This window comes from Scyliorhinus torazame, chromosome 14 (genome assembly GCF_047496885.1).
Source record: "Scyliorhinus torazame isolate Kashiwa2021f chromosome 14, sScyTor2.1, whole genome shotgun sequence".
NCBI classification, from domain to species: domain Eukaryota; kingdom Metazoa; phylum Chordata; class Chondrichthyes; order Carcharhiniformes; family Scyliorhinidae; genus Scyliorhinus; species Scyliorhinus torazame.
Window position 1 is genome coordinate 25,542,946 of NC_092720.1, and position 12,240 is coordinate 25,555,185.

At 47.3% G+C, this 12,240-nt stretch overlaps 1 protein-coding gene across 1 annotated transcript in view; it reads right to left on the bottom strand.

Annotated features, from left to right (window-relative positions):
* LOC140389589 (thioredoxin reductase-like selenoprotein T) overlaps window positions 1–12,240 on the bottom strand; it is a 43,357-nt gene that overhangs the window by 7,992 nt on the left and 23,125 nt on the right. Inside the window, exons 2-3 of the mRNA XM_072473848.1 lie at window positions 8,332–8,442; window positions 5,654–5,780 (exon numbers count right to left, since the gene is read on the bottom strand). Coding sequence (XP_072329949.1) covers window positions 5,654–5,780; window positions 8,332–8,442 — 238 coding nt within the window. The remainder of the gene's footprint in view (window positions 1–5,653; window positions 5,781–8,331; window positions 8,443–12,240) is intronic.

Below are 12,240 nucleotides of genomic sequence, written 5' to 3' on the forward strand. Positions count from 1 at the left end.
ATCCGTGGCGATTTGTTAGGCCGATGGCCAAAGAGTTCTCCTTCTTCTCCCATGTCCACAAGGTGTACTCCCGGATAGATTTCTTTGTTTTGGGAAGGTCACTGATTTCGAGGGTGGAAGGAACTGAGTACTCAGCTATAGCTGTTTCAGATCATGCCCCACACTGGGTGGACCTGGAATTAGGAGAGGAGAGGGAGCAGCGTCCACTCTGGCGACTGGATGTGGGATTATTGGCGGATGAGGGAGTCTGCGGAAGGGTGCGGGGATGTATCGAAAGGTACCTGGAGGCCAATGACGACAGGGAGGTCCGAGTGGGAGTAGTATGGGAAGCACTAAAGGCGGTGGTCAGAGGAGAGCTGATCTCCATCAGGGCCCACAAGGGGAAAACAGAGGCCAAGGAAAGGGAAAGATTACTGGGGGAGGTTTTGAGGGTAGATAAAAAATATGCGGAGGCCCCGGATGAAGGACTATACAGGGAGAGGCGACGACTCCAGATGGAGTTCGACCTGTTGACCACAGGGAGGGCAGAGGCACAGTGGAGGAAGGCACAGGGGATGAGATATAAATATGGGGAAAAGGCGAGTCGCCTGTTGGCCCACCAGCTGCGAAAGAGGACAGCGGCGAGGGAGACAGGGGGAATTAGGGATGAAATGGGAGCCACGGTGCGGAGAGCAGGGAAGATAAACGAGGTGTTTAAGACCTTTTACGAGAGACTATATAGGTCCCAACCCCCAGAGGGAAAAGAGGGGATGCAGCAGTTTTTGGACCAATTAAGGTTCCCGAGGGTGGAGGAGCAGGAGGTGGAAGGCCTGGGGGCGCCGATTGGGGTGGACGAGGTTACCAAGGGGCTGGGAACATGCAGGCAGGGAAGGCCCCGGGACCAGATGGGTTCCCGGTGGAATTCTATAGAAAATATGTGGACTTGTTGGCCCCGCTGCTGGTAAGGACCTTTAACGAGGCCAGAGAAGGGGGGACCCTACCCTCGACAATGTCGGAGGCGACGAGTTCGCTAATCTTGAAGCGAGATAAAGATCCGCTGCAGTGCGGGTCCTATAGACCTATCTCACTGCTAAATGTGGACGCCAAGTTGCTGGCAAAGGTGCTGGCAACGAGGATAGAGGATTGTGTCCCGGGGGTGGTGCACGAAGACCAGACAGGGTTCGTAAAGGGGAGACAATTAAATGTCAACGTGCGACGGCTATTAGGGGTGATAATGATGCCCCCAGCAGAGGGGGAGGCAGAGATAGTGGCGGCAATGGATGCAGAGAAGGCATTTGCTAGGGTGGAGTGGGAGTATCTATGGGAGGTGTTGAGGAGGTTCGGAGAGGGGTTTGTCAGCTGGGTTAAACTCCTATATGGGGCCCCAACGGCAAGTGTGGTCACAAATCGGCAAAGATCGGAGTATTTTCGACTACACAGGGGAACAAGACAGGGATGCCCGTTGTCCCCATTACTGTTCGCGCTGGCAATTGAACCACTGGCCATAGCGCTGAGAGACTCCAGAAAATGGAGAGGAGTGATTAGAGGGGGAGAGGAACACCGAGTGTCACTCTACGTGGATGACCTACTGCTGTATGTGATGGACCCAGTGGGGCGGATGACCGAGGTCATGCAGATATTGAGGGAGTTTGGAGATTTCTCGGGATAAAGGCTTAAGATGGGAAAGAATGAGCTTTTTGTGATACACCCTGGGGACCAGAGTAGAGGGATAGATGGCCTACCGCTAAGGAGAGTGGAAAGAAACTTCCGATACCTGGGGATTCAGATAGCCATGAGTTGGGGAACCTTACACAGACTCAATCTGACTCGACTGGTGGAACAAATGGAAGAGGATTTCAAAAGGTGGGACATGCAGCCGCTGTCACTGGCAGGCAGAGTGCAGGCGATTAAGATGATGGTCCTCCCGAGGTTCCTATTCGTGTTCCAATGTCTCCCTATACTGATCACTAAGGCCTTTTTCAAAAAAATAGATAGAAACATCACGAGCTTCGTGTGGGCAGGGAAGGCCCCGAGGGTAAGGAGGGGGTTCCTACAATGTAGCAGAGTCAGAGGGGGACTGGCGTTGCCGAATTTGGGCGATTACTATTGGGCCGCCAACGTGGCGATGATTCGTAGGTGGATGATGGAGGGAGAGGGAGCGGCGTGGAAAAGGCTGGAAATGGTGTCCTGCAAAGGAACGAGCTTAAAAGCGCTGGTGACGACGCCACTACCGCTCTCCCCAAAATAATTTACCACGAACTCAGTGGCGGCGGCAACATTAAGTATCTGGGGGCAATGGAGGCGACAGAGGGGTGTGCTGGGAGCCTCGGTGTGGTCTCCGATCAGGAACAACCATAGGTTTGCCCCAGGGAGGCTGGACGGAGGATTCCAGAGCTGGCACCGGGTGGCAGGAATCAGGAGAGTGGAAGACTTATTTATAGATGGGACGTTTGTGAGCTTGGGAGCGCTTGAGGAAAAGTATGAGCTGCCCCAGGGAAATTTCTTTAGATATATGCAGGTGAGAGCGTTCACGAGGCAACTGGTGAGGGAATTTCCGCTGCTCCCGACACAAGGGATCCAGGACAGGGTGCTTTCGGGGGTGTGGGTCGGGGAGGGCAAAGTGTCAGAGATATACCGATATATCGGGAGATGAGAGAAGAGGGGGACGAACTGAAGGGAAAATGGGAAGAAGAGCTCGGGGAGGAGATTGAGGAGGGTTTGTGGGCTGATGCCCTAGCAGGGTAAATTCCTCTTCCTCGTGTGCCAGGCTTAGCCTGATCCAATTTAAGGTGCTGCATAGAGCACACATAACGGGAGCAAGGTTGAGCAGGTTCTTCGGAGTGGAGGACAAGTGTGGGAGGTGCGGGGGAAGCCCGGCGAACCAGACACATATGTTTTGGTTGTGTCCGGCACTGGAGGGGTATTGGAGGGGAGTGACGGGAGTGGTCTCGAAGGTGGTGAAGGTCCGGGTCAAGCCAGGCTGGGGGTTAGCTATATTTGGAGTAGCGGATGAGCCGGGAGTGCAGGAGGCGAAAGAGGCCGATGTTGTGGCCTTTGCGTCCCTAGTAGCCCGGCATAGGATTGTACCATTGTGGAAGGAGGCGAAACCCCCCGGACTGGAGGCCTGGATAAACGATATGGCGGGGTTCATAAAACTAGAGCGGATGAAGTTTGCGCTGAGAGGATCGGCTCAAGGGTTCACCAGACGGTGGCAACCGTTCCTCGACTACCTAGCGGAACGTTAGGGGGAAGATAGATGGCCAGCAGCAGCAACCCGGGGGGGGGGGGGGGGGGACTTGTTTGTGTTTTTAGAGGGGGAGGGGGGGAGCATTACTTCGTGTTATTTGGTTAGTTTACTATGTTAGTTAAACAATGTTATATAGCAGTTATCATGTTACCATTTTTGTTGACTCGTAAGGGAAAAAATTGTGTTTGAAAACTTTAATAAAATATATATATATTTTTTAAAGGAATAATGATTTCTGCTGTAACTGTGTCCTAACATTGGCCAGCACCTTCAGAGCTAGTAAGCATGGTGGAAGGAAGAAAGAAAAGATTTGGAAAGAAACTCAAAAGTTGACAGGGTCATGTTTTGATCATGTAAATGCATTAAAATCAGAGAGAAATCTTGGCACAAAAGCATCCCACATATGAAAAAGTTCAGAACGATAAGGTTTTACGGGAAGAACTCCATATGTTCTGTCGAGCCCAGGTCATTATCTCTGTGGAGTTTGCACATTCTCCCTGTGTCTGCATGGGTCTCACCACCACAACCCAAAAAAGGTGTGCCGGGTAGGTGATTTGGCCTCGCTAAATGAGAGAATTGGATACTCTAAGTTTTAAAAAAATGTTCTGTCAAGAGGTCCTGACCCAAATGTCTAATATCCTTAAATATTTAAGTTCCATCAAAAATACTTATTCACATAAATAATTACATGCCCCCTCGCCTGAAGCGGTCCATTTTGTTCAAGCCTGGAAAGCAGGCGGTGGTAGGCAACAGTAGTAAAAGTTTAGTTGAGTGTTGTTCTGCTTCTACAACACAAACCAGACTGTCTTCTCTGGTTTTTAAGGAGGAATGTCCATGCATGTGGCCCTACCATTATCCGCTGATTGTGGCAGGAAAAGATCTCAAATTTGCAGCAGCTACGGCAAGGAAATGTTTTACTCATTTACGAGATGTGGACATCGCGGTCTAAGCCAGCATTTATTGTCAATCCCCAATTACCTTTAAAGTGGCAGGCCTTCTTCACCCACTGCAGTCCATGGGGTGTAGGTACACCCACATTAGGGAGGGAGTTCCACGATTTTGACCCAGCAACAGTGGAGAAACAGAAATACATTTCCAAATCAAGACAGCGGGTGACTTGGAGGAGAACTTCCAGGTGGTGGTGTTCCCATGCTACCCTTGTCCTTCTAGACGGCTTGGAAGCTGTTGTCCAAGGAGCCTTGGTGAGTTCCTACAGTGCAACTTGTAGATGTTGCACACTGCTGCCAGTGTGCGTCAGTGGTGGAGGGAACAAATGCATCTGAATAGAGTGCCAATCAGGTGGATGGACGTCGAACCTCGAGTGCTGTTGGAGCTGCACTCATCCAGACAGGTGTAGAGTATTCCAACATGCTCCACAGTCATAACCTGAAAGTGGTCAGGGCGGAAACTCTCATATTTTTAAAAATACGTTGATTTGAACTTCAGATGCTATAACCCAAAGTTTGGGATTAGGCTGGGCAACTTGCTTTTGGCTGGCACAGAGTTGATGGGCCAAACAGCCTCCTTCTGTGCTGTAAATTTTCTAAGTTTCTACCTCAATACCACAAGAATCGTTTCAGTGACTTAGAGTAGCAATTTAACAAATTTCCAGTCAATAACCTGTAACAGGAAATTTGTAAATGATTTGTTAGTAGATGAACACAAATGCTATTTGCAGATTGAGCAAGAGTAACCAAAAGTTACTTCTCAAATGCTAAAACTAACATGTTGCACAACATGTAGAATCCACAATCCTGTAAACTGCTGAGTTACCAGTCTAAGTTAATTGCTGAGTTACCAGTCTAAGTTATGCTTCTGTGGGCATGTGCCTCCAACCAAATGGCTCAAGAGGGACATTTGTATCTCTATTTTTTTTTTTAATTCATTCGTGGGATGTGGGTGTCCATCCCTAATTGCCCTTTAACGGAGTGGCTTCCTAGTTCATTTCAGAGGGCATTCAAGAGTCAATCACATTGCGATGGATCTGGAGTCACATGTAGGCAAGGCCAGGAAAGGACACAGGCTCCCTTCCCTAAAGGAGATGAGTGAACCAGATGGGTTTTTACAACAATCGATGATGGTTTCATGGACACATTTATTTGACACAGATTTATTTTATTGAATTCAAATTCAAATCTGGGTCCCCTGATCTCTGGATTGCCAGTCCAGTGACAATACCATTACACCACCACCGCCCCAGTCACGGTTTGCCCCTGGCATGAAAACTCAATGAAAAGAATGATTTGGGAATTTTTTTAAAATACCCTAGTTAAGTCTCCTTAAACAATCCAGACGAGTCGTGTTGCACAAGTAGAGTATTTTTCAATACAAGCACAACTTACATTCTGATGCCCAAATTGTTTTTAAACGTTACATTTGAGGAGAAATTTTCTACGTGTAGCAGTTTTTTTCTGCTACTACTTTTACCTTGTTCTGCTGACTCCAGTGCCAGATGCCAGGTGCTTCCATGCCCAAACTAGGAAAGGGGTCTTTACCAACTATAATTAGTCCTATTAAGACCAGCTTGAAGACTGATAGAAAGGATGCTACGTGTCTGTAAATAAGAAAATACAAAACAGTTGACGTGAAATGCTTTGCTGCATGTTATTTACATGGTCTTGCTTTCTATACTGTGCTCTGTCACATCAATGCTAAGCCATCAGAAAAGAAAAAAAACAGGCTGCAAGTGACGGCTGGAGCACAGTCAACGCTTCTCATCGGCCAGTTCATTGAACTACTGGATTAATAAGACATTCCATGAAAAATTGAGGAACAAATCATCACTCATCAACCACTAGTTTGACTCAGCGATAGTACCCTCATTTTGGAGTCAAAGTTCTGAGTTTAATCCGTACTTTGGGCTTGAGAACATTATCCAAGTTGGCACTACAGTAATAATACAGCAATACTGCATTTGCACTGCTTTATCTTTAGGGCAAGGCATTGTATAGAGATCCCATCTGCTTGAATGGTTAGACATAAAAGATCCCATGGCACTATTCAAAGAAGCAGTTCTCAGTATCTTGGCCAACAATATCCCGTAGCAATAAGAAATTTATTATTTATTTAACTTTGCTATTTGAAGGGCAGCACAGTGGCGCAGTGGTTAGCACTGCTGCATATGGCACTGAGGACTCTGGTTCAATCCCAGCCCCGGGTCACTGTCTGTGCGGAGTATGCACATTCTCCCCGTGTCTGTGTGGGTTTCACCCCCACAACCCAAAGATGTGCAGGTTAGGTGGATTGGCCATGCTAAATTGCCCCTTAATTTGGAAAATAAATAATTGGGTACTCTAAATTTAGAATGACCTTACTGTGTGAATTTGGCTATGATGGTTGCTAACATGAAAGTGACTGCCTTTTCAAATAAAATGGCTACGAAATGCCTTCCAACATCCCAAGACAAGGCTTCATTTTGTTTCCCACAACTCTGTCCATATAGCATCCGGCTGCATTTTGGACATCTTTACGTTTCGGTCTCTGCTATCCTGCGTGCCACATTTCAAGCATTTAGCCAACTTTGAACGAAAACGTTCTTCATACGAATTTAAAATCTCCTCTCCACTAAATTTATATGTCCTCAGGTTTACACTCCTGGCTTACATTAGAAAGTAATGTTTGACATTTATCGCATTTAGTATTTTTGCAAATTTCCAATGAGCCATTTATTACAGTTGCAGCTTCACACCTAGAATCTCTCTGGTTGCATTTCCCTGCACGTTTATCATGACAGTAACTATAAATGAACACATTGCTCTGGGTTTGGGCAGTGAATGGCAAAGCCGAAGCATAGCCTCAGGAAATTTCACTCTTTTGACACTAAATCTTCGCCTTTTTAACAAAAACCATTTAGTAAATTTATCACCCTAAGAACATGATCGTTTCAAAAGTTCCTCTTGGTAATTTGATTCAAACCAACATTCAAAACATTTCTTTGATCAGTCAGTTAGATTAGCCAGGCCTTTACCAAGTGGCCCAGCCAGTCAAAATCCTTCCGCAGATTTTATGCTCTGTCACCCTTGTTTTCATTATAGAGCCACTTTTTTTTTTTTTTTTTTTTTTTTTGCAGTCTGACTAAATGGCAAAACTTATTTTCTGAGGCAATTACCTTCCACTTCAAACAGTTAGTAAAATTATAATCCAAACACTTAACAGATATCCCTGAATTAATGGGTGTGATTTAATGGAAAAGTTTCTGCGTGTCATTTCAGGTGGGTTTAGCTGGGAGTTTCTTCCCGGCTGTCGGCGAGTTCCCCACTGCTATCTAACGGGCCCTGGGAGTTTCTCTCCGGGCTAGACAACTTTTTCCATCACTGGGGAGCTGAACTCGCTGCCAGACCAGCTGCTCGGTGATCAGGCCACCATTTTGAAAGGGTGCCCTGATCTCTAAGTGAATTTGAGAGTCCCCCACACCCCACACACACACATAGGCATTATCCCACATCCCCTCCAAGGGAGGACACTCCTCTGAGGGACCCCCTTTTAATGCCTTCACATGCCCCTTTCGGGCCCCTCCTAACAGGTCCCCACCTTCCAGAGGCCCTTCATCCCTCCTTTCATGAGCATGGCCCCCTTCAGGCCCTGACCTTTGGCAGTGCCACCCAAGCACCTTAGCAGTGGGTTCTCACACCCATTTAGCCGTGCGAGACATGGGTGCAATGAACATCGGAAAGCCTCTCCTGGCATCTGCAGGCCACGCCCCCATTCAGGCGGGACGCGGCCAGTTGATCACGCCAATGTCTCAAAAGACAAATTCATGTGTTCATATAAAAAGAAACTAAATATACTTGCAATGCTGAGTGTATACTTGAACAGTTGGCTGGATGGCCGGTGCGTGATGTGGAGTGACACCAACAGCGTGGGTTCAATTCCCATATTGGCTGACGTGATCGATGAAGGCCTCGCCTTCTCAACCTTGCCCTAGTCTCAGATGTGATGACCCTCAAGTTAAATCGTCACCAGTCAGCTATCTCTCAAAGGGGATAGCACTTGCCCCTCACCATCCAGGGATACAGCTACCACAGTCGACATTGGAGAAAGGGAAGTCACTTTTCCAAACAAAAGAACTTAATCCATATTTTAAAAAAACATAAAACAGAAATTACCTGTAGATAGGTTGTGGAAGGTAATTTTCTCCTTCAATACGGATGTCGGGATACCGCTGGCTAATAACCCGCGTGTACTCCTCAAACACCTTCCTGTATCCTCAGGAGATACTGGTGAGAAAATAAATATAATTAGTTGAATGGACTAAATTATCTGTCACTGTAGGATGTCTTCTTTATATGTTGTTTTCTTTGGGCATCAATGCAAAACTTTGAAGATTTTGAGCTATCAAACCAGCTTTATAACATTAGCTTTATAATTGGCAGCTCCGCTGAAAGACTTGCAGATAATGACACTGCTCATTTAATACAACATAAGGCTGGAGCAGAAGGCGCCAGATTTGATGCGTCTGCTGATCTCAATGTCCTGGATTTAAATATTAACAAGGGTTTCCTATCCTGATGGTCATTAATTACTGATTCTGGTAATTGGATAGTCTGCTACACTGCTTTCCATAGTTGCATTTCCACATAGTCAAGAGAATGGACTAATATATCGATGCACCAGGAAGCTGCCAGCACGTCCCATCAAGCATCAAGCATCTGCAGAAAAGGGGGATGGGGAAGAAATTGAACAAATGGCATAGGTTATAGTTATCGGCCACATGCTCTGACCTCTGACATAATGCAGTACAATCTAAAGAAGGGAACTACACAGTTTACATTATGGGAAAATGGACAACGCAGCAAACTGAAGGGGTTTTTTGATTCCATTAATCATGAAACCACAAAAAACGAACAGAGGCAAAAAAAAGATAAAATACAGTTGAAATTAATAAGCTCTGCCAGTACATTACACATGGAAAACAAAACACTTGGATTCTTATTGCCACGGTGGCAAAAATAGCAAACAGCCATCTAAATCACACATCAAAGACTAACACTCAGCATGGCAGCACAACAGATGCTGAAAGTGGAAAAAAACCTAGGCTCCAAATTATTATTTAATGTTGAGAGCATTGAGCCTGTGCCTAGTTCCTAACACGATCGACAGAGGAGAGATGAATGACCAAGTGATGTTTTCTATTTATTGAAAAAGCCCATTCTGGCGGAGATAATTGCCCTCGGCAGTTGCACTTTTATTTCTGAAAACAGATGATCGCCTTGGTGTCCAGGTGATGGGGGAAGAAAACTCAAATGCATATCCGTAGCCTTTGCTCAGCACTTTCCAATTTTACAAAGTTATTTCTGTAGGTCCTTTTTTTATTGAGTTAAAAATTTGAGAAAGCTGGTGGGCAGGTTGCTAAAGCTGAGGAGAATTAAAAAGAGATGAAGTGAATCAGGAAGCATGAAAACTAACAAGCTGCTTTCGCACACATCATGTCACTGCTTGATTAGAATGCTGGTAAATCAGGCATTTGGATCCTTCATATTAAGAGTAACAGATCTGGCACATAATCAATGCAAGGGTGCGATAAAAATAAACCAAGGTTGAGAGAGAGTGTGTGGGGCTTGGCGGAGCGTGGGGTTGGTACTGGGGAAGTTGGTCTTTTGCCTCCGGTGGGGATCATCCTGCTTGCAGAATGCTAGGTTTTTTTTTCGGGGGGGGGGGAAAGGACCCTGATGGGTGCAGGGGTTGGGTTGGTTTTCTTGGTTTGTGGCTTGGGTGGGGATGGGGCCTGGGGAGGTGGGGATGTTTGTGGTTGGGATTGGGAAGGGGTGAGTTGCTGACTTTGAATGTGTTGTTTTGGAGCACTTGGTTGGTTGTGGGGGTGGTCTCTTGGAATGTCAGGGGACTGAATGGGCCAATCAAAAGGTCCTGTGTTTTCGCTCACTTAAACAGCTTAATGTTAGATATGGTGTTTGTTTACGCAAATATGTTTATTTACATGAATAAGATGGGAATAGAGGGATACGGACCCAGAAAGTGTAGATTTTACTTTAGACGGGCAGCATGGTCGGTGCAGGCTTGGAGGGCCGAAGGGCCTGTTCCTGTGCTGTACTTTTCTTTGTTCTTTAAAAGATGCATTTGAGCATTGCGGATCAGGCGAGTTTGAGGAAAGGGTGGATGGGAGCAGGCGTTTTATTCAGGGTTAGATATGAAGAAGAGGAGGTTGAGATGCTGATTAGTGAGAGGGTGGCTTTTTCAGCAGGCATCATAGTATGTGATTGGGGGGGGGGGGGGGGAGAGAATATGTGATGGGGAGTGGGAGGCTGCACCCATGGTGTTCGTGAACATCTATGTCCCCAACTGGGATGATGAAGATTTTACGAACAGAGTGCTGGCGAAGTTTCAGACCTTGATACGCACCGTTTGATGGTGGGGGGTGGATTTTAATACTGTTCTTGATCCTAGATTGGATCAGTCGTTCATTTCAGGAATTGTCGTTCATTTCTCAGGCATGTTGGGTGTATTGGTTGGGACAGAGTACTCGGTGATCATGGTGTCAAATCATGCGCCGCATCTTGTGGACCTGTGCATTGAGAAGGGGCTCCCAGTGACCGCAGTGGAGGCTGGATGTGGGGTTGCTGGCTGATAAAGGAGATTTGTCAAAAGATAGGGGCGGCTATATGCACTTATGTTCAGCTCAATCAAAGCGAGGAAGTCTCAGCCTCCATGCTGTGGGAGGCGCTGACGGTGGAATTAGGAGGGGGTTTATTTCGATCCAGGCACATAGGGATAAGGTGGAATGGTTAGAAAGGCAGAGGTTGGTGAAGGTCAATCTAGCAGTGGATCAGAGGTATCGGCGGCCCCTGTGGAGGATTGAAGCAGAGGAAGAAGCTCAAGATGGAGTTCACGCTTATGGTAATGGGAAGGCTGTGGAGCAGTTGCGTCAGGCCATGGGGGCACTATACGAGAATGAGAAGGCCAGCAGGTTCCTTGCGCACCAGTTGAGGCGGCAGGTGGCGGCAAGGGAGATTGGGCGGATGAAGAATTTGAGAGGCTAGGGTGGTCACGGAGTCAGGGAAGGTGAATGGGGTATTTGAGGCCTTCTGCTGTGGACTATGCAGGTCAGAATCCCCGGGGGAGAGACTCGGGTGGTGGCCTTTGGGTGGCCTGGATTTTCCGGTGGTGAAGGAGGGAGGGGTTGGGTGCTCCGATTGGGCTGGGGGAATTAATGTGATGAGTTGGTTTGATGCAGTCTGGGAAGGCTCTGGGTCCGGGCTGGTTCCCAGTGGAGTTTTATAAAAACAGAACTGAGGTCCTTCTAGTGGAGATGTTCAACAAGTCGGTTGGCAAGGGGTAGCTTCTGCCCATATTGGAACAGGCATCAATTTCACTTATTTTGAAGCAGGATAAAGACCCAGGGGGGTGTGTATCGTATCAAAGAACAATATAGCACAGGAACAGACCCTTTGGCCCTCCAAGCCTGATACCACCCTTGGCTAAAACCCTCAGCATTTCCTAGTGCCGTATCCCTCCATATCCATCCTATCCATGTATTCGTCGAGATGCCTTTTGAACGCCGTTAATGTATCTGCTTCCACAACATCCCCTTGCAGCGCATTCCAGACACTCACCACCCTCGGTGTAAAAAACCTGCCTCGCACATCTCCTGTAAACTTTGCCGCCTAGTGACCGACCCCTCAACCCTGGGAAAGAGTGCCTGCCCATCCACTCCATCCATGCCCACCACAATCTTGTAGACCCTCATCAGGCCGCCCCTCAACCTCCGTTGCTCTAACGAAAACAGCATGAGTCTATTCAGACTCTCCACATAGCTAACACGCTCAAGACCAGGCAACACCCTGGTAAATCTCCCCTGCACCCTCTCCAAAGCCTCCACATCCTTCCGGTAGTGTGGCAACCAGAATTGTGCACAATATTCGTCTGATACCACTGTAGAACGTGGATGCGAAGTTATCGGCTAAGGCGCTGGCGAGACATATGGAGGACTGTGTGCCAGGGACAATAAATGAGGACCAAACAGGGTCCGTGAGGGACTTCCGGTGACGGCGGGCGGGAGG